We start from the raw sequence: 23,627 nt of genomic DNA, 5'->3' as shown, positions 1-23,627 counted from the left end.
ACAGGAAAAATATAAGGGAGAGTAAGGGAAGATACCACGTGCATGGTCGTGCACGCTAACCGCCACACCACACCTAACCCCCATGGCTGTGCATCTTAACAATTCATATCCGTATTTGACAGGCCTCACTTAAATCCACTCTGCTCACCTCTTTTACTCAGGTTTGGAAAACATCGGCGGGATGAGCAGCCAGAAGACCGGATGGACAGGAAAAGCCACAGTAAATCTAAAGCCGGAGACATGGCGTCATCAGAGGAGAAGGCAATGTCGATGAGGCTGGCACAAGAAAGGTCAGTGCTCAGATTCAGCCTGGGTTTGGTAAACACTTAAAATAATAATGATTTAATTAATTAAAAAAACAAAAAACCCAACTGAACCAACAAAAAGAAAAACTATCTCGCATTTAGAAAATTATGGAGAAAGTTGGAGAAATTCTGGGACAACACTCATATGTCAATTTGTGAAGAGTCCCTTTCTTTTATATTAGTACGTTAAATTAGATCATTTATGGATTGTTGCTGCCTGTGCCATTCAGACGCACTGACCTCCTAATGGGGCTGGTAGGCCCCTGTAGATTCAGCGTGATTGAATGGAGTTCATTATAATAGTGAAATCGATGTACAGTAGCTGTAACTCTGCATTCGCCTCTGCCCGCAGCTCTCCCTGGTTGTTAATTGGTTTTGGCTTTGTGTACTCTGGTGTTTGTGGACAACAGAATGTCCATTAAAATAAGTGAAGCACTGGGTTTGTCTCATCCTTCAAAACAAAAAGGCACATTTTTAATTCTCTCCAGCACTGAACACAATATTGGTGGCAGGGTAAACGACAAGTCAGCTAACCCATCAAACAGTAATCAGTAATCAAACTACCATTGGTAATGAGAGTTACCTGAGGATGAACAATAAGGCCTGATGTAGTTGCCTCCAACAACAAGAGAGAGAGAGAGAGATATGGCTGTCAAATATGCACAGTACTACAAACACACAAAAAAACTCTCGCAAAGGACCATCTGCTGAAAAAGCTGCAGCACATTTTGTTATTTAGCTATGACTCGCAGTAAAGGTCCCCTCCACTGTGGGTGTGAACCACACTGGCTGAGAGCCCAGGATATTCCCCTCAGTGGTCTCCAAAAACCAGCAGGCCTGAATCTACGTCCAGTTTTGTTTCTTTTGAGCAGCTCAAAAATGACTGTCATGCTAAGCAGCAGAATCAACACATGCACACAGAGATGTACATGCCCTCAGCCCTCCTGTACCCATAAACACATACATGCTACCTAAATCCTAAGTCTTACTTCTTTTCTTTCACAGAAAGTCAGTTAAGTCCTTTGCTACCTTGTCTTGCAGGATATATTCTGTCCTGCTTATGCCTCTTCTAAATGTGTGAGCACCAGACTCAGCTCCCTGTGCAAGAGAGCATCCTAATTCTTTCCTTTTGAACCTGTTCCCAAATCCCATCACTCACCTAGGCCAGGATCCTCCCTCGGTTAATGGAAAAGGAACCCTGAGGGAAAAGGCGGCAGGCAATAATAAAACTAACTGCCTGACATAAAAGCAAGTCAGTATTCAAAGTTTAGGTTCAGCATGATGACAGCTCGGAAATAAATTTCTTCTTGTGTTTATTTATTTATTTTTCGTTGTACTACTGTATTATACTCTGAAGGTGCTACATTGGACTGTGGTGGCCCTGTGCTCATCATTGACTATACGTCTGCCACAGATTCTGGGCTGTCGGAGAGAGAGTTTACCATATCATGGATCGTAACAGAGCTCTTACGTTTTGGGGTTGTCACCGTGTGACAGCACAGCCTGGAATGGGCTGTGACCAAATTTGCAGCTGGGTTGAAAGTAGGAATTGTTAACAGGGTTGTAGTGATTCAAACAGGACAGTGCATTTTAACCTCCAACCTGCCAGGTTTCATTCAGCTCATGTGACTGACTGTTTGATGTCTCATCAAAGGTGTATTAAAGCCTGTGGTTAAGCTCATTTCATGTTTCAGACATAGCCGCTGCTCTGATGTTTGTGCCTGGTACAGTACCCGAGACACAACAGTCTGACAGACCCGGGTTAAGAGGACTGTAGCAGCAACAAGCTCTCCACACGTCACTGCTTCCTGTTGTTTGTTGTTTGACTTCCTGCTGATTCTAGACAAAGAAAACCTGAACAGTGTTTCTTCCAAAGGTCAGTCAGCATAATCCGCTTTAGACAAATACTAAAGCTTATTTGCTTATGAGCTTTAGTTCAAGCATATAGACACTTAGTGGCACTAAAATTAATGGTACCAAAACTATCCTTCCACTTCCTCAATGTTTCACTATCGTGTTTGTTATTTTCAGGGAAGCTACAGATCATTATATTGACACCCACACCAAGATAATGTAATTATTAATACCACAAAACGTAGAATATTATCTTTGTGATTGCTTTACGTTGTTATGGGCTAAGTGGCAGTCCAAAAGATGGGCTGTCAGAAGTTTGTGGTTTTGCACAGACATTTGCTGCATTTCAATTAGATTCAGATACGTTCTGCCCTCCATCTGCACTTCAAAACAGCAGAATCTGTTTTAATGAGGGGGTATTGAAAAATAACACGTCTCTTCAAGGCAGATTTGTCACAAAATACAAGACCAAACACATTCTGTTTCATCCTTCCTGGTAGCAATACATATAGAAGAGACGGGCTTTAAACTTCTAAGTGTGTTGACTTCAAAACGAGAGCGCAGACACTTTACTCTGCATGTCTCTGTCCTGTCTCCCTTGGGGAGATTAAACATTGACAAACATATGGAGAAAGATCTGCTGGCTTTGCTAGTACAAAATAAAAGCCCTGCTGGATAAACACTGAGATTTAGTCAGTGCGAAGAGAAGGCTCTTGAATCAAGATGGCATGTTGCAACCAGTTCACAATAGGCCTCTCATTCTACTAATAAATGTGAGAAACTCCAGTTATTCCTGTAACTGCTTTCACATCCATTCACTCAAATGAAGCTCAAGCAACAGTTGTATCTCAAATCTTAATTTAGTGTCAATAAGTAAGTAAAAAGAAAGAGTTGAACAGGAGTTAGAGGACATTAAAGTCAGATGGTGTCTATCTAGAATTATTATTATTATTAGCATTAGCATTAGCAATATTATTATTAGCAGTAGTAGTAGTAGTAGTAGTAGTAGGAGTATTGCTTGAACACTCACTAGACTTACAGGACCTTGGCCTTGACTATAACCTCCACTTAACCTTAACCCAGAACATGCACCTGCACACACACACACACACACACACACACACACAGTCGCAGTTTTATAAATGAATTAATTGATGAGTTTATTGTGTTTGTTTCTTTGTTGGTCCGTGTTGTTTATTTCTATACTTATTATTCTATATTCACTTATTCTTCTTTGTTACGATACTGTATTTGTATTTGTCTGCATGTAAATAGTCGTGCTTCTTGTTAGCTTAATAAAAAAATATTATTTGTAAATCATGTAAACTAATTGTAAATTTAGTTTTTAGGGATATCAAGAATATCAAGGACCGACACAAAATGAATAAAAAAAAAAGCTCACCATTTACGGGACACGGTTACTTATGTGATACTGTAACTCTTTCCTTTTCTGTCCTCAGGGTAAATTACAGTTCAAGCTAAAATCCGTAGGTCAGGTGATGAGAAGCACAACAGTGCCACTGTCTTCCTTCTGAAATCGTTCTGGTCTGGTGGAATAAAAATGGCATCAGCTTGGCTGTACCTGTTGACAGAAGAAGAGAGGTCTGGCATTTGGGACTATACAGTAGTGTAGTTCAGTGTGGGCAGTACTGATCGTATTGTTGAGGTAATGCTGGTCCGTTAATTGGCTCATTGCACATATATGGTCTCTGAGGATAAGTGGGGGAGCAAAGGACTTGGAAATTGAGCAGCATTTGCCCGATGCCCAGGAAACATGCACTTAGCAGATGCGGATGTTAAGTTTGGAACAAATGAACTTGAGTTGCATGAGAAAATAATGGCAGTCTTTGCAAATTCTTGGTTTTCAGCATAAATCAGTCAGGGATTATGATCTAATATTCACAAATGTCAACAGACAATATTTCGAAGCTGATAAAATACAGTTATGATGTTGTCTCAGAAGACATACAAGCAGGAGTTGCTGATTTGCATGTAGCTGGAAAGGCTTAGAGAATAATCTCAAAGCCTTTAGATATTGATCAGACCACAGTTAGACATACTGTCTGTAAATGGAGACTGTTTGGTACTTCCCCATAGAAGTGGGTGCCCAGCCAAGATCCCTCCAAAGGGACAACACAATCCTCAATGAGGTAAACAAAAGGAGCTCTAGAGTAACAGATAAAGACTTGAAGGATTTATCGGAGCTGGTGAACATCTCTGTTCATGAGTCAACCACACACAAAACATTGAACAGCCATGGTATCTCTGCCAGGTCACCACAGACGAATGGACTGCTTGCCACAGTGAGTGAGGTCAATGAGTTTATCAAGGCATCCCACAAGATAATATCAGGGAGTCTGTCCACAAGCTGAAGCTCAGAAGAAGCTGTGTGATAAACAGTTCAATGACCCTAAACATCGTAGTAAATCCACTAAACAATAGTTTTTAAGAGACAAAATCCTCCTTTTGGAGAGTCCAAGTCAGAGCATCATTTTGTACAATGTCTGTATAGGGTGAAATTCTCTCAGTACCTCCAGCTCTGATTGCATTTACAGTGTCCGTACCTGAATGTATTTATAGTTTGCTATAGTACTTTTTAAAATTCTTTGTTAAGCAGATGGAAACACAAATTCTCTGAAGAGAAATTTGAGGGTATTTAGAGAAAACAGCATTCAGACCTGATTTATTAGTGTTAACAGAAAAATAAATTACAAGAATTAAATATGACCCTCACTCAATGAGTAACATACACTAATTTATTTCATGTAGTCCTGGGGTTAACAGATTCCTAGGGGATCTACCCAGTTCTGTTTTGTTAACGGTTTATTACACATCTCAAAGATTAGTGACTTTTAAAATGTGTATTTTTGTAAAGCTGGGCATGGCTGTTTTGTTTCCATATAAACTGTGAGCCTGTGTGCAACTGTTGAACTGCTCGTGTGCAGAGAAGCATTAATGGTAATAAGTCTGCTGTAATATCACAATGTCAAGACAGAATATTTCAGCTGTAAGTTATATTTCACACAGTCGTGATGCTGTGTCAATGACGTGGGGATGTCTGGGACCTTCCAGCAATACAAGATGGCTTGATCTGCAGATGTTCAGATATTTTACATGATAAGTGAAACCTGCTCATGACAGATTGAAAAAAACTGATGGGATCATCAGTCAGTAGAAGTCGTCATTCATTTCTTTTGTATGACATTTTTACTTACTAATAACCTTTTTATCAACATCCACCTATTAGCTTCATCCAGGCCACACTGCAGCAGTACACAAGTCTCTCTTTTAGCTTCATGTCGCCCAGTCTAGCCAAGGCCATTATCTCATCCCCAATGTCAATATTGTGCTTCATGAATCTGATTAGTCCATAAATATGCCAGAGGGTCTTGAGATCCCAGTACACTTCTGTGAAACAGTCGTAACAACATTGTCTGGTCCTTCCTGGCAGATATGATATGAACTTATCCAGATGGCAGGTGAAAAGGCTTCTGGGAATTTGTGTTTTCTTCCTGTGACACTTATGTTCACCTTCCCGTCAGTATGAGTTAAAGTGGAACTGGGCAGAGTGTATACAACTGTACTCGGATATATAATTTTCATATTGCACCTGGTCCTTGATGCAAAGCAACACCAAACCAGCTTTGAGACTTATATGTAGCTATCATCTAACACTGCATGAGGTCTCCATCAAAATCTCATTCCAGAGATAAGGCTGAGAAAAGGGATTTGGGGTGACTAAAAATAAGCAGTTTATGGAAATGGTCTAGGACTTGGCACTAAATAAAACTGGGATTGTTTGAAATGCCATTAATCCTATTAAAATACACTGACATTTAGCTCTGTTGCAAAGCCATCAATCATCTGTAAGAAGCAGCAGTCACGGGGTCAGAGGTCAATAATGAAGTAATAGGATAATCTAGCACCAGTTCCAGGTAGGGTACAATGAGTGTTACCCTAAATCTGGAACCAGTGGGGAGTCTATTGGCTTCCTCAGTGGGAGATAACGCTCTCCTTCACCTGTCCTTCTCCTGTCCTCTTACCACCGTCCACCTCTCCATTCTCAGTTCCAGCCCCATCCAGTTCCCTCACAAAACACTGTCTTACTAGCTGCAGATGTGTATTCATACAACGCCATTCTCTGAGACAGGAAAGATCCTGTGAAGGTTATTACCACAGCAAATGTTTGTTGTGTATTCAGTGTGTTTCTCATCAAAGGCGAACTGCACCTAATCTCAGATGACATTGTAAATCAGAGCTTTAGTATAAATGATCTGACCATAGGTGTAGTCCAAGAGGTCTAGTTTCTATTTTCCATGAGGTTCAACAGGTTGAGATCCTGCCATTAGACTTCTGTTGTTACACTTACAATAATAAACACTGGATGTATCTGATTTAGCACAGTTGCCTCACATCAAGAAGGTTCCTGGTTTGAAACCCATCAGGGCCCTTTCTGTGTGGAGTCTGCATGTTCTCCCTGTGCTTGTGTGGGTTTTCTCCAGGTACTCTGGTTTCCTCCCACAGTCCAAAAACATGTATGTCAGGTTGATTGGTGACTCTAAATTGCCCATAGGAGTGAGTGTGAGTGTGTGAGGTTGTTTGTCTCTATGTGGCCCTGTGATGGACTGGGGACCTGTCCAGGGTGGACCCCTGCCTTTCACCCAGAGAGAGCTGTGCTCTTCAGGAGTAACTGGCTGAAAGGTAACACCAGTGCAGGCGGGGACCCAAATCCAAACCTCCCTGCTTCGTCAGCCTCTGATCGCACCTCCTTCAACATTTTGTACAAGAAATAAAAAGCCGCACAAGAAACATTTGGGATCTGAGTGTACAATCACTTTTGAACCCTTCTACTTCAGGCACTGTCTACTTATAGGACTTTATCTCACAGGCAGAGGTGGCCTGGACTGTAGAACGAGTCACTGAAAACCAATCATATTTGTAAATTTGATACAGGATTTTTCTGAGAGGGCAATTTGCCCAGATACATAGTTTGATCTAAAGGCAAAGCGAAGCAATATATTATACCTAATCTGAAACTGTACCTTTATGTGATATAATGCATTTCCAATTTTTGCCATGAATGAATTTTGACATTTCTCTGAATCATTTTTAGTTTGTGAGACTGTTTTTTTTCTTAATCACAGAATACAGGCCGCAATGCAGGAACATCAGGAGATGGAGGTAAAAGAGAGGGAATATGCCGAAATCCAAGATATTGTCGGATGCACCTTCAGCTCAGACGAAGAGCACACCTACGCTGGCATTGGTTCGTTAGACTCGTCGATAGATAGCAGCAGTTTGGACCCGTACCATCACCACTACCATCTCGTTCAGAGTCTCCAGAGTCCTCACTCTCCCTTGAACCTTCATCAGGATAACAGTCCACCCCTGGAGGTCCTGTATGCCCAAGTCAACAAGTCCCGCAATGGGAACCCACCTCCAGACAGGTAGGTTAAAGTGTGTCTTGCGGCTCTTTACCTTTATTCATACTGTCTTTGTGTCTGGTGCTTGTGCTTTGTCACAATCTAGTCCATTCAAACCCTATTTCTTCATGTTTATTAGTCATGGGTGATGAAGGATGTTACGACTGCCACAGTCACACTGCATCTGACTTCCACCTTGTAGGATTTTTATATACCTTTCCATCCCCTGCAGAGTGAAAAGTATATGTGTCTTCCTGTGTTTGGATGAAGGTGACTTCTTATTGCATACTTCACTGACAAACAGCAACATAAAATCCCCAAAGATAGACTATGGCTTTATAACTTTGTGATTAGCAAACCAAGAAATGTTTTCCTAGAGTATAAGTGCTTTTATCATTTGAGGGCTACATATTTTCTTCATTCCAATCTGCAGAACCTTTCTCTGCTAAGCTAAGGTGGGGTGGGATGTGATACATGTGTGTGATGAACAGACTGCCTCGATGTGGGTGTGTGCATGCTTTAAAGTAGATTTACATAGCCCTGCCTTTACAGTCAGAGTAGATATGACAAGGGAATCTAGTGTATATGACAGATGACTAAATCCATGTGTCGGTATAGTTGGAACTTAGAGAAGGGCACTGATCCCTGTGTGTACAGTAAAGGTTGCTCACATGATCTAAGCTTGTTGTGTCATAGCAGCTACCTGGTGTAGACCATCCCACTTTAACTGGTGTTCAACAGGCCTCTGTATTCAGATCACAAGACTCTTAGATGTCGGTCTGTGTTAGAAACGACGCTATTGATTATCACTGGGAATATGAATAAGCTTTGTGCAGGAATATAGTATAAAGGTCTTGATCAAAGACAAGTCAGAGAGTGAATATTAATAGCAATCTGGTGAGATTTCCTGGAAAAGAACATTTTACATAAAGGGTCTGATTATAAACAAGCTGTCAGTAATGTAACACTATATCTATATTCTCATTTTTTAGGTACTAAGGTTTAAATGTGACCAAATTTTCTGACCCCCATGTTTTCTGTTGATGTTTTTGAACTGAAAAGCATCAACTGCTTCCTGTTGTCTAGTGTCGTAAAAACAAAGACACAGGTTGAACTGGTTTAAAAAGAGCATCTTTTAAAATATTTAGTTTGGGGTCTGAGACTTGTGTTTTAATTTAGGGATGTGATTAACTATTATTTGAATACTGTTTTGATTTGATGTGAACTACGTACTGCATTTTTGTTTAGCACCTCACACCCCTAAGCCTATCTTGGGTACGCCAGCCCAGCTGTACATGTAATATTTCTCTTTGTGATATAATAATGTGGTTCTGGTTCCTATTTAACTCAGAGGCTTTCTATTTCTGATTAGCAACACACAGCTTGAAACACATTCAGATTCAAGACTCTCATCTTTGGCCTATCACAACAAATATAAACAGACATTTGCATTTCTAAATTGAACTTAATGGGACTTTCAAGCATCAACACAAATGTTTCATGTGTCTAGGCAGAAAAAAATGTACTAAGAACGAGAATGACTTACGGTTTTCTTTGCTTTTTAATACTGCCGCTCCTACTAACCCTAAAGTTTTGGAGCTGCAGGAAAAACCCAAACTTCTGGTTTGAAGGTTAAGAGAATGACATAACCACCGACAACATTCACCATCACCCCTTAAATGTCCAGCTTCAAACTCTTCACCTTCTCCGTCACTCTTTTCACGGCCGAGACATTTTTCACAAACTCCTTCAGGATCACTTCTACCCCATTTCTCTTTCTATCTCTCTCTTTCTTTCTATGCTTTTCCTGACGCAACCCTCTCCATTTGTCCGGGCTTGGGACCGGCACAAGAACCCAGGACTAGAATCAGAACTAGAAAAGGCAGTTCCTGAAAATGTAGAGTAAATCATAAAGGTTTAATTGTGACACTGGATGCCTGATTATCCTAGGACCTCTATAAAGCACAGGACTCATGCACAACTCTAGGGATTGAGTACATGGAAGTAAATTCCCAGTATATTACCTGACAGGTGTTATTCTTCACTGTTTGCTGTCTAGCTTCAGACAAACTGTGACAGATAAAAAAAAGAGCAGCTTTGAAAAGCTTAGAAAGTCATCGGAGAATGTCTTTGTTATGACATAAGACTATAATGCAACATAAATAAACATAAGAATCCAACATGCAAAATTATAATGTACAGCAACTTCACTTGCAGGCATTTGCACATCACCTTGCTACATCTTAGTGTCTAGAATTACACCCATGCTATTCAGTTGTCTGACTCACTCACTTCTGATAGAATAGATACACAGCTATTTTATTCAAGCCAGCTGTCCGCTGGGCATCCAGAGATCCCATTCTGCCATATCAGGTTTTACTGTTCCTCTATGGGATCAAGGCACAAGATCTCATTGGACAATTTACTGTATTACCAGAGCTGGCAGCAGCAATGGCATTATGACGATAATTTCAGGCAGACTTCTGAGTCTAGTGTTGTAAAAATCTTCTATAAAGCAAGTGTGAATATAATTTCCACCTTTAAACATGTAGCATGGATTCTGCTTTCTCTTCTACCGAGGCAACATGAAAATGAGCTGGAAAAGGTAGACCTAGAGAAATGGACTGACCTAATTTCCTGACAGGCAGTTGACAAGTCAACCTCTTCACCTGCCAAGGGACTGTGGGGTTTGGGTGACTAGCTTTGGATGCTGCATTTCAGAACGACAGCCTGACAGGTGCCAGGCTTGATGGGATATGTGGGAAGCAAGTGTGAAGCAAAGCATCACCTTTAAAACTGCAATTGATTGATTGACTGCAGCTCCTATTAAGGAGTTGAGTTTCTAAAGCTCCTTAAAGAGCATGAGCATGAGAAAAAGTCATAGAGGCACATGAGAGGAAGAGGTGGGGAGAAGCAGGAAGGAAAAGGAATAGAGCTCTGTGAGCTGAGCATCTCCAGAGAGCCTGGCAGTCAGAAAAGAAGAATCCAAAAGGCTCACCTGAAGAAGCACTTGCTGCTTTACTGCTCTTCTTTCTATACCAAAATTCAGTCAAAACCTCCACTTTTCATCAGGCTGAAATTGGATTATACTCGTCCTGCTGGTTACAAAAGGTCAAGCTCTTCCTCTTGGGGTAAAATTCGCAAGGATTTCCCCCCCGTCTTCAACCACCTTGGCATTCTTAGGCTTTAATTTGACTTGCTAAGTAGGAAATCTTCATCTGTAGTGAGACATAGTGGAAACTTCAGATGAAATTTCGTCTTCTGCTGTAAATACACACACACACACACACACACACACACACACACACACACCCTCCTGCTCTTCAGAGCTTCTCTCCTGACTATTACTTAGATCATAATGACTAAGAACAATTGTCTTGCTGTATTGATATGATCTTATCATCTCCATCTTGTTTGTCGGAAGATAAAGCATAACCATTCCAAAGGAGACACATCATCATTTGGTTTGATTCTGTGTGGTTTGTGTGAGTGAACCACTCGATGACTTCATTAAAGTAATCCAGACGGAGAGTAAGTTCATATAAAACAACAATGTTCCACCTCAATCAGATGATTACTGGCCCAATCTGTGGTAATCGCTGTTTTTATTGTTTGCTGTCTCTTATTTGGTGTCTGTAATTAACTCTGCAATCAACAATCAGACTCTTTGATTTTTTTTATAGCCTATACTTTCATTTAGATGCAATCAAAGTGAGATTAACACTTTCTGAGTGCAGCATCTGCAGCTTTGATTAAATCTTAGCTCTCAATAATTCATTGGTAAACAAATGAATCGTTTATGAGCCCTGCATCTGCATTAAGACATGAATAATAGGTTTTAAGTCTCCAATAACATTTTCTTGTTCCCAAGGAAATAAAATTGAAATGTTTACCATCAAGGAACAGCTTGCTTTAATAAGACACACACTGTAAATGGTAACTAATGACATTTTACTTACTTATTGCTATCTCTGTTATTGCGGTGTTTTGTTTGGTGTATGCGGTTTCTTCAACTCTTGCAAAACGCCAAACTAAACAAGACTTGGAATCAAGCGGGACATAAATCCCAGAGTCATGGAAGCCTGTTTTGGCACTGACTTGTTTGTCTCTAACATCCACCAGCATCTTACTGTTTGAGTGTTTCTACTCGTGTGTGAAATTATTGTCAAGATGAATATGTGGACTACTGCCTTCTCTTGATTTAGCTGAGAATTAAGAAACAGGACTCTGAGATGATGGGAAGAGTTATTCTGAAATGTTAGCTTGTTGGGGAAATAATCAGCTGTTGGTCAGCTGTAGTGCAGGACAGACCTGTGTAGATACAGCTCTGGAAATGGACAAGGCAAATCCTGCAGATAGGTTACAAAATGAGGACTAAAGTCTGATGCACATATACAGTACATTCACATACTGAGTTTTGCAATTTCCTCATAGCCTGCTCTGTGCTGTGGTGATAGTGCAGTAGGCCTAATGCACAAAATCCACATCATCCCTTATCAGATGGGCTCCACACAGATAGCAATGCGTATTTCCCAGGCACAGCAAGTGGATTATTTGCCTGGTCCATTTTTTTTTTTTTTTTTATTCTCTCTTTGGTGAGAGCCCTGTGGGATGGATGTGATGAGATGGAACATACAGAAGGAAATTTATCCTCCATTAGTACCATTACATCCATTTAAGAAAGCAAACAGCCTGAAGCAGATCAAGAAAGTGAGTGAGTGAGAGAGAGATAAAGATATAGATCCATTTTGCTTTCAATTCTACATCAAGTGAGTCACGTTGATTACGGTTGTGTGTACAGTACGTCTTTGCATCCTTCAAATGGGAAACGTGCAGGGCATGCATGTAGGGCCTAATCTTTTTTTACATGAAGATAAAAGGAAAGCAAGAGCACGTTTACAGCAGGCACATCCCACCAGACAAAATGAGAAGGATTACCAGACATCACCAAAGTCTTGTTTGTTGATCAGGAGCAGAAGACATCTCAATCAGTAGCTGCAAATAAACAGTTAATCTTCCCTCATTCCTCCTGGAGAATACCAATGCCTGACACGGTGCTGCACCAAAGACAAGTTAACACAGTGTACAGGTCTGGAAAGTTTTTCTCTGTTTAGAGTGAATGTCACAGCGACTAATTAGTAGAAACAACACAGGAACACGGTGCTAGCAAGTAGAAGTACATTTCTCCTAATTCAGTTTTCAGTTGCTGAGAAATCCATTTTGATTGGATAACACACAGTGCGGTGTGTCTGCTATGTGAATATGAGGTTCCTGAGTGTGAAACTGCAGTTTTCACATGATAGATAACCCAGTTTCATAAACTAATTAGGGGTTCTCTCCACCGGCGTTCGTTCCTGCTCCGAGCTGCTCCCACATAGCCGGCCCAGAAATAGATCAGGTGAGGAAAGCGACTGAGCGGCAGGTAACTGCAGAGAGTGAGTTTACATTATGTACCGTGTTAGGAAGCCAAGGTCTCACTCAAGAGGGCTGATGTTTGACAGCCAGGGAAGTCGGTGTTTACTGTAAAGTGAAAGCTGACACAGTTATTAGGGAGTGTAAACACAAATGACAGCAATGGTCATTATAAAAATCAAAATGTGAGGGCAGCACATTTCATTTAAAACCACTATAAAACCATTATAACTTCTAGTAGACGTTAAGTGTTTGGTGGAAATGTTTGGTTTGATGACACCTCTGTTTCTGTGCAGCCTCACCCAATGTGATAAGTTTGCAAAATCAACCTTTGCATTGTATTTGTTTATTTATTTATATCTCTGCTTTTTTTTGTTGTACTTGTTTTTTGCTATCACCAGCCAAAAACAGTGACTGGGCTCTTTCCACTCAACAGTCCTTTGGCTTTATAGCTTCTGTGACTGAAAAGTCTGTAAGCATCCCAGTAAAAGAGGCCATCTCAGAAACACTTGTCGTCTCTGCTGTGATTAAACATAAAAAATAATCTCCATCATGCAGTTATACGGCCGTCATTAAAAGTTCACTACCAGGCTGACCTGCAGCTGGTTTTACCCAGGATAATGACCATGTTTTATTGGTAGTCAGGGACGTCAAATTAAAATCCACATTGGTTTCAAGACCTTTTGTATGGAGCTGAAGTTCAGCTTTGCATGGCAGTGAGGACTGACTAGATAATAAAGCCTGTTATTTCAGTGTCATTTATGGTTTTGAATTTATTGCTGGTTATTTCATTCATATTTATATTGGTGAGTTTAACGAGTCATAAGTCATTGACATCGAGGCCAGACTGGAAATATAGTGGTTCTCAGACGATGAAGCTAATTGTGGCATGAAAAATATCCTGCAGAGGGTGGTTGCATCATTACATTTAAGGCACTAACTACTTGCAGTTTAAGTTCCTTCTGTTTTATTCTCACAACACACAACACCATAAGTTAACATTTGGTCTAATTGAAACCAAAATTAAGTCTTGTTGTTTGGGTGAAAGCCTGCAAATAATCCTGGGTGCTCTTAGACTGGACATCTGGTGGATTGAGTTTGGACTCTACGAGACAGGAATAAGAACCAGTTTCATTGGATGTGCTCCTTTATCAGGTACAGATGATCCAACATTATAGGAAATGGACAGTATCGTGTTGTGTTTTCTGAGCCAGACCGATGCTAAGGACTAAAGCTAGGCATACATGCTTATTTAAATTAGGACCTCATATATGTGAGTGATTTTAGATTAATATAATCAGTGAAAATGGCGAGAAGTCAGATCTTCAGACATTTGGACCCACAAGAAGAAAAATGTTTCTGTTGTAAGATCATAGATAAACCATTGTGACTGCTGTGCCTACATACCAATCTCATCAGACATCTGTTTCACAGCAGAGTCTGAGTCCTGCTCACAGTTATCCCAGTTGAAAAGTCAGAGAACATTTCACTAGGCCCAGGCCTTATTCAGTTCTGAGGCCATGAATTCTGAGATAAAGAGATTACGTTCTGTCATTGCCCCCCATGCCTGAAGTATGTTCCTAGAGTAGCTCTTTGGAAAGCCTACCTTTCATCATAGCACATTGCTACCAGCAGGCATCTTGAGGTCAGTAAAGCATTTTACTTATGTATGTGTGGCCAGATCTATCAAAACCTTTTTTTTTCTCTGTAGAACTCATCTGTTCTTTAGGACACCAGTCAGGACCAGTATATTTCAAGTGTAATCAACATATGGAGGCTTCAGTGTTACTGGAAACCTTCTTTCACGTCATGTCCCTCACCTCCATTTCACCTGTCCTCCATTCTTGGGTTGTGAATAATGTATAGTTCACTTCTTTTGTGCTTTATAAATGTTCCTTTCTCTCAGTCTATATTCATTCTTATTCTTTTCTCTTTTCCTGTTGCACGCTTACACTCCCCAACCTCCATTTCTCTCGCTCTTTATCTGCGTCTTTCTACCCCATTTTCCACCAATACCAGCGATACTGAAAGAGCCCAGCGATCAAGCCATAATGAGCATGTTCACTAAAGCACCGATTCACCAGAACAAAGAGAGGCAGAGAGAGGGAGGTCAAAGGATGTATGACAGGGGGAGACACAGAATGAGAGCGAGAGGGTGATGCTGGAGTGTACCCTTGTAGGTTTTTGGACCCCTGCTGCTTCCTCCTTCTCTGACTGTATTCCCTAATAGCCTCTTGGGCTATTCTGGGGTTTCTTTTTAAATTGGAGATGAATGGAAGTGAATGCAGTGGGTGCAGGGGGTTTCAGAGGAGAGAGTGTGTGTGTGTGTGTGTGTGTGTGTGTGTGTGTGTGTGTGTGTGTGTGTGTGTGTGTGTGTGTGTGTGTGTGTGTGTGTGTGTGCACTTGTTTTTCTATTCCCAATACCTGGGATATTATTCACAGCGTGGGGACCGGTTTTCACAAGAATTACAATTAATAGATTAACAGCCCCCTGATATGCTTTTTGGGGGAAAAAAACGGTTGAACCCCACAGAATAGGTTTTCTGGACATTTGTGTTTCGCACAGTGCCCCTTGTGATATAAAACTAATTTGCAAATAATACAAATATAAATGCACAGACCAATTTTCAGTTTGATTTTTTTAAAATAAGTTTTTTATTTTATTTGACTTCAATCGGACTATTTTGCACAGATCCACCACATAAACCCCAAATAAAGGGGGTGAAAACTTTTGTAAGGCTCTGTACATCCCTGAAAGCCCACATCCTGATGTTGCTGATGACCCAGATGTACCACCCCTCAGCAAGCGTGGAGGATGGATGGGCTGATACCAAAGGGGACAGGGATATAAACACAAAGAGAGTTCATGATGAAGAGTTTGCCACCTTCCTGTCGGGGTCGAATATCAGCAGTAGAGTCCCATCCCGTGAGTCATAGAAGCACTAGCAGACTGATGAAAGGCGGTTGCAGTCTCCGCAATGCTCCATAACTCTTAATAAGCCTTGTTCTCCTCAGAGATGCTCTTTAAACACCACCTACCTCCACCTCTCCACCCACACCCTTATCACTCCCATCACTCTGTCTTAAAACAACCGCTGGAGATATGGGAAGCAGCAGCCTGCGACCATCACTATAACTCACCACGTGTTGTAGGAACCAGCCCCAGTCCTGTAGGGCATGGGGTGAAGAATGTGGTAGCCATGGGGAAAGTGTTGTTCCTCAGGGAGACTTTAGGAAAAATGGCGGCGACAGGGGGCTATAATTCACCAAGCTGCCTCCATGACGCTTAGGCATGGATATTAGCCATATAAACCAGAGCTGTCATTGTGTCATTGCTGCTCACGCTCATACGAGACCATGTTTTTATTTATTCATTCATTTATTTATTTATTTCAAACCCTATTTCTTTTCTTTTTCTTATCATGGCGTACATTTGCTTTCCTTTTGTTGTGAGTTTGCTTTGTTTTACCCCTCTCTGACTGAGAATAACAACACATTCATTTTACAGAACATAGATGTTAATTGGGTGGCTGTGTTTCCTCCAGTGTGCTGACAGGAAGGAAGACACAACAGAGGAGCTTTCACTTGTTGACTCTGTTTCATACGGTTTCAAAGCTTTACACGATTTACTGTTACATCACTCATTCCTCCTGGTGTTTAAATATCATCTGTGACACCAGTTTAGACTGTGTCAACACGGTTTAGAAGGAAACACTGTAATCAAAGTAATAAAGTAATAAAAAATCTGTATTCAGGCTAATTTCTCACATAAAACCCTGCATTTATTATCCATCGTTAAAGGACTGAACCATGTTTTTTCTCTAAAATTCAGAGAAATGTGTCTCAAAATCATTTTTCTTTGTAACACAGGGAAAATATATTTTAAAAAAACCTCTATGCAAAGGAACTTAATTAAGACTTAAGACCTGTACTAAATTACCCACAATCCCCTTTCCATGCATGGCTGGTTTAGTGAGTCTACTGTTTTCTCCCATTCCCTCCAACTTTCTCTCTTCTCCTCTGTCAGTGCGACTCCTTCCTCAGGCAGCATAGGTGCCCTGAGGAGTAGCTGTCAATCACCCATCAGGCTTCCAGGTCAGTTTGTCCTGCTGCCAAATGTGTCGTATCGGTGTGCTCCCTGGTGTCAAGAGCCCTCATTATAGGCCAAAGGCTAAACCAAGGAAGTGAATGAGGCTTTCCTCTTCATTATTTCCAGTCCCCCTGTGACCCCCTAAACTCCTTGTACTTTCTCTGCACAACAGAACTAGCTCCCATACCTGGCTACAAGCAGTCTAACCTTTAACCAAGCACAGTGGCATAACCTTGTTTCACCTGCAGGCTATGACCCTGCTGCTCCTTGTTAATCCACTCAAGCTCCCACCTCCTTTTATTCTGCTCTTTTTCTTCTTCCATCTCCTACTGCTTCTGTTCCTTTCCTTTCTAAGTGCTTAGAAAGGGGCCTCATAGTGATAATTTCCCACAATGCCACCGGTCCATTGTACTACTTAACATGCTCTCTTAGATTATATACGACATGCAGTACATCCTGTAGTTCTGTGCACATTTTGATTGCATTTATTCAGTAACTATGGTGGAGAAGTGCAGAAGTGCTAATGCATGACAAGTAGGCTGCACAGCCACAGTGGTTCTGTTGGTTCAGACCCATTTACAGGTTACAGTATGTTGTGTTATTTATCATACAAACACTTAGGACTGTTGCTGAATTGATTTACATAAATAACAAGATTTGAAAAATGCAAATGCTTTAATTAGCTGTGCATGTAGCAGGAGTAACTCTGCAGACAGCAGGGAGAAGGAGCAGAAGAGCTTTGTGGGTTCAGAACCAGAGCTCCCAGCAAGTCCAGTGCATTAGTCTTAGGATACAAGTCTGCAAAAGACAACAGGACGCCAGTCTGAGGTTATTCAGCAGGATAAAGTTGTGTAGCTTTGTTTTGCTTAGCTTTGCTGCACTAATTTGTTCTTATAGAAATAGGAGTTATTTTAATTCCCACTGACCCCTGGTTTGCCTGGTCCTGTGTTGACTTCTCTTCACGGTTTTAGAGGTGAAGCCTCTTGTCAAAGCAGCCAAACTGATAAAAAGGATTCTGGGGAGAGCAAGTAGACACAAACAGAAATGTGCAATACTCACCCTTTGCACCCTGTTTTATTTGAGAGTCAGAGAGACTGGGGACTAAGCTAGTGCTTTGTTAGATACTGAACGCTCAGCCAGATAGCAAGTGCACACTTTTCTAGTGATACCAAGTCGGAAAGATTCATATGTGAACATCGTCGTTGTTAAAGCTGCAAAGCAATGTATGTATTTGGCAAAGTAATGATAGAAGAAGCTGTGGAATTAGGTGTTTCATCTTCCACCTGAGCTCGGTCTGATCAGCACAGGCACCCTGCAGCATGTGGACCGTCTCAGTGTTGTCCAGGTATCATGATGGTGGAATCACTTTAGCAGCAGTTATTTAACTCTTTTGCCCCATCAATTCACAAATCAATTAACTGCCATCACAGTATCTGTCTGATGAATTGCTTGTAATTAGCCTTTAGGTGTTACATAGCAATCCTCTCTAATCCACCCTCCCCCCCACCTGCCTGCCTGCTAGGATGACTGTGTGAGCTTACCTGACTTTCCTGCGTGTTAGCCTAACACAATTAAAGTAATTATTGATTTTTCTTTCAGCTTCATGCAATTCAAGACCCAGATAGCCTTGTGTAAAATAGGGCCCTGATTTCTAGGTAGATTAAAGGAGATGACTCGAAGCATTTTGGCAAAGAATGAATCACAAATGGCATTTGTGTGTGTTAAATCTTGTCCTTACTGTGGGTTTAGAAACAAAAATACAGCCAGTTACAGCAGCTCCTCTGTAGGTGTTTTTGCTTTTTGCTAGTTTTTTTTTTTTTTTTTTTTTTTTTTACTGAATTATCATCTGTTAATCCAAGTCAAGTCAAGATCTATGCTGTCTCTCTGATAACGGATGGAAGTGGATGAGTTGGGATCTTCTAATTCCTGTGGAGAGACAAATGGAGATTATGGAAACTGCATCAGAAAATATACGTTTCTGTGGCAACGACATCCATACAAGGGAGCAACAGCTCTCTAACAACAACTGTGTGTAGCTCAATATCAAGAAAACTAGAGAACTGGCGGTGGACTTTAGGAGGACCAGGAAGACCCCAGTGCCTGTCTCCATCCTTGGAGACGAAGTAGAGATTGTGGACTCCTACAAATACCTTGGAGTCCACATTAAGAACAAACTGGACTGGTCAAACGATACAGATGACAGGACAGAGCAGACTGTTCTTCCTCAGGACACTCTGTTCCTTTGGTGTGTGCAACAAGCTACTGAAGACGTTCTATCAGTCTGTAGTAGAACGTGCACTGCTCTTTGCAGTTGTGTGCTGGGGAGGTGGCATCAAGGCTGGTGAGGCCAACAGACTAAACAAGTTGATCTGTCTGTCTGTCTGTCTTTCTAGTGAAATCTTGCAGATACAACTTCTTGAAGCACATCTGAAACATACAAGTAATGTAGAGTTGTGAGAGAAATCACCAAACGTTATTCTTCCTAGTCTCCTAATCAAAATGAGATGGGCAAAGCAAACACCGACTCTTCTTTCTTTAACCTTACTTGAGTGAAGTGTGCACTGCAGACACAAGCCTCTTTGATGATCACCTTCTGTCCTGTTGTCTTTCACCACAGTCGTTTTAGATGTTTGTTTTGTTTGTGTGTTTGACAGTGGGACTTGGTTCATGATTTGACAATTCACTTGATAACACAGCACGAATGCATTGTCAGTATGTGATGTAACTATCTTGAAGTGATTTGTGTTTGTCTCCAGTTTTCCTTTATTTGATGTAGTAATGATAATGCTGGCAGTACAACTGTCTAAACAACAATAGAGGTAGCGTCAAATCAGTAAAATGATCGATTTGCTGGAAACGTGAATCATTTTAAATTCCTGCAATAAATAGCAGGTAATAATTGTCTTTCCTTAAGCTGTTCTAAAATAATAACAAAAAATCAAAACTAAAGAACTAAATCTACACAAAATGCTACTAATTTATTTTTAAAGTCCAATTAGTTTCTAGTTAAATCTGAATAGACCTTGAGGTAATTTTAACTTCGTCTGCGGCAGCATCACAGGCCAAGGGCTGGTATGAATCTGCCCTCTTTGCTCCTGTGTGAAGTAGTTTAACCCAGTGCCCATTCATTTTTCTCCACTTCATCCATTCAGCTCATCTCATGCCAGAGTTAAGCTGAACAGTGCCGCATGCCTCTTACAGATAAGCCTGTTCAGTCCGGCATATGGTGTTTGACCACGATGGAAGGAGAACAAAACAGGAAGTGTAGTGGGAGAGAGTCGGAGATTAAACAGCATTCTTAAAGCAGTTAGGGGACTTGCTAAATCCCCCCCCCCACCAGGTGCTGATAGAGGAGATAACCTGGGAGACAATAGCAGCAACCAGGTCTTTCCATATGGGCCTTGTGGTGTGTGTGAGAAGTGGGGAGGCAGTGGGTGGAGCTGGAGAGGGACTGGCAGCAAGAGGGATAACAAAGAGTGAGTGACAGTGTTGTTTTTGATTCTGCAGGTGAAATAGAGATTAGCAGCTTGCTGATGTTTTCTGTCACCGACCACATTGTAATGGCCGCTTGAAGTAGCAGCCACGGCTCAGTGAAAGTACTAACTGTGTGACTGAAAGTCTTTACCCATCTGTGTCTGAGGGCTTTTCCAGTGACCCTGGGGGATGAAGAAGAGGCATTTACTGTAGACACGTAGACATGTATTCATTACAAAGCCTCGAAGGGTTCGGAGCAAGATCAGGTTTAAATATAAGTTTTTAAAATATAAATATAAGAAAACAGAATTTGCAGAGTTGGGGGTTCCAGCTCAGACTTTAACTTAAAAGACAAACCCACTGAAGTGACACCCGCATTGCTGCAGTGATTGTAGCTTCGCAAGAGTTTGTCACATTTAATTCTTTTCAAATCCCTCATAAAAGTGCAGTACGGCAAATTGTCCTGTGTGTAAACCAAGATGGCTGTTCTTCTACTGCAAGTGGCGTTCTTCAGCCACTTTTCAATTTCTGAGGCTTTCAGATGATACGGCATTAAAATGCCATGTCAAACAGGACAGGGCACCAAGCTGTTTCCAGCCTCATGCAGTGTTTGTTTCCTTAGGTTTGGGTTTTATGCATTAAACACAAGCACAATGGGAATTGAGCCCTGGGGGATAACATCAGGAATGAAGGACTTCCTGATAGCGTCCCTGGATGACACACAATCCCTAGTCTTTTCCATATTTTTACAAATGATGTGCTTGCATTATGTGATAAAGTGGTAGGTTATCTACGGCCTGAACAGCATGTCTAATGCTCCGTAAGTGACTGCTGCACAAAAGCTAACTTTCTTTCCTCTGCTTTTAAAAACTGTGACTTATTTGTTTAGCAAGAAGCCACAAAAGCCCCCTCTGTGCCCAGCATGATGAAACATCTGACTATGGTTGACATGTGAAACATCCAGCATTATCAAAGAGGTGGATGCCATCTTTTTAAATCAATGCTGACTTTGTTTGGTCTGCACAAACCAGGACATGAGAGGGAACCATCAAATGCCAAGATCTGGTGGTTGGAGTGGTTGGATGTCCTCAGGCCTGTCCGCAGCACATGATCGAAATAATCTTACAATGACCGGTTTGTTTGGCAGCTGTGGGAAGAGTGCAGAAAACCATGTAACCAAAGAATTAAGTTCCAGATGCCCTGAGGTGTGTACCAGTCTGGTTTTACAAACAGGAGCACTGCAGAGTGAAGAAGTTTATAAAAACTGTTGGGAGAACTCGGTGAGGTTTGTTGTGTTCAGCTGCAAAATTATATACTGTATATATGAACTGTTTACACTTGACTCAGAGAATAATTAGCATGTTGACTTGTCACTTCATGGAGGATTATTGCCTTTCAGTCTAATTGCCATTTTCTATTTGTGACCATGGCAGTCATGGACTTTTTTTAGACTGGAACTCCTTGGTACAGTCTCAAGGAGATGCCCTTCATAAATATTGATGTTTAATAACCGCTTGCATTACAATGCACGATCTCTGTTTCACAATAGGTGGGAGTAATATTAGGAATATTAGGTCTAACTCTGGCTGGTTATTCTTCGGTGTTCTTTTAGACATACATTTTTTTTTTTTCCGCATTGAAGAAAGAAATAATAATAAAAAAGCCTTGCATGCCTTCTCACTTGTTTTGATCTTCGGTGACATGTGAGGGCTTTTGCAGACGAGAGAAGAAGCAAGCAGTGTGGCACACGGAGAAGGTAGCTTTGATAGTTGAAATTAATGAGGCTGGATATGTTTGGCTCTGCTCATTATGCCTACACATAGACCTCAAGCCCTGAGGGGCCCCAGAGCTCTGCTTCTCGTCTCGGTGCCGTGATCTCTCTTTCTACTGATTTAGAGCCTCCTCCAGTCTTTTCTCCTTCTTCCTTTGCTACTTTTTCTGTCTCTCTCAACCCACTCCTCACCCCCACCTCTCAGACTCTCTTTCTATTGCGTGTAAAACAGAGATAATAAAATCGGCTCTGCGTGGTGAGAACAATAAGTGTGTTGTGTCAAGCTGACATGAAGCAGACACCTCTTCAAAGACACCTTAACATTCCACTTCAGCTCTAACTACATACGGCTGGAGGACGGCGGAGGGGTGGAGCGGCTGAAATGATTCCTCTCTCTGTCACAGGAAGCTGCCAGGTCTTACAGATGTGCAGCTTGCATGAATTAGTGTCCATAATTGACAGCAAAAATAATCTTTTTTTTCACTTTAACAAACGCACATGGTCTCAAAGATTTTGTTTGGCTCTGTGATTGTACTGCATGTGTCTGTGAGCGCTAAAGAGCTGATGTGCTCGAGGTTGGTTGTGAGATAAGGGGAACATCTGTTAGCCTGTCTTTATCTCTAGCAGAGCTCCTGGCACACTGCACTGAGAAACCCCATCTAATCAGAGCAGACACACAGTTGGAGTGGGAGTGGACGGTTAGCATGGCTGGCAGCTCTTTGGCCCATCCTGAGGGAGCCTTATGACCAGGATGCACACAAACACATATCAAACACTGCTATAGGAAATGCCAATTTGTTTTTTGTTTCTTTCTTTTAAACTTTTCTCACACATAGTTGGTCTGTGTTCTGTTTCATTTGCATGGATGTTCTTTGCTTCACACGTATGCAGTTTTATGCTCACATCTGACACTTGACTTGACTATTAATTACAGTTTACATGCTTTGCACAAAGGTGCCGGGTAGGTAACACTTGAGGCGGGATCTAGTTTTATTTACACATATATTTACATATTTTCACAGCCAAGTCTCTAACCAGTGTTGTTTTCTACCCTCTAGACTAAACACCCTTGTGTTGCAGTGGTTGTTTTCTTCTGCAGCCTTTTATGCCCCATTGCTTTATTGTTTTCCTATCAACTTTTAGTAAACCTGACAATCTCAACTGTAACCAACTCTCAGAAATCAAACGTTATACCCTCTGCAGTTCTTGATATCTGATATTGACTTGCTAGATCGTCTTACTGTGCATCAGGATCAATTTAGGTCTCGTTCCATGTTTTCCCCATCTGGAGCATTTGT

General features: G+C 41.2%; 1 protein-coding gene across 6 annotated transcripts in view; it reads left to right on the top strand.

Moving 5' to 3' along the window:
- LOC113121628 (partitioning defective 3 homolog) overlaps nucleotides 1-23,627 on the top strand; it is a 232,201-nt gene that overhangs the window by 170,833 nt on the left and 37,741 nt on the right. For all 6 annotated transcript variants that reach the window (XR_003294765.1, XM_026292297.1, XM_026292301.1 and 3 more), the window contains 2 exons: nucleotides 162-290; nucleotides 7,304-7,606. Coding sequence is in view for 5 of the 6 variants with exons in the window: in XM_026292297.1 (XP_026148082.1) it covers nucleotides 162-290; nucleotides 7,304-7,606 (432 nt within the window). In the remaining variant the exon portion in view is untranslated. The remainder of the gene's footprint in view (nucleotides 1-161; nucleotides 291-7,303; nucleotides 7,607-23,627) is intronic.

This window comes from Mastacembelus armatus, chromosome 20, assembly GCF_900324485.2.
Source record: "Mastacembelus armatus chromosome 20, fMasArm1.2, whole genome shotgun sequence".
NCBI classification, from domain to species: Eukaryota; Metazoa; Chordata; class Actinopteri; order Synbranchiformes; family Mastacembelidae; genus Mastacembelus; species Mastacembelus armatus.
This window is presented reverse-complemented; position numbering and strand designations above follow the sequence as displayed.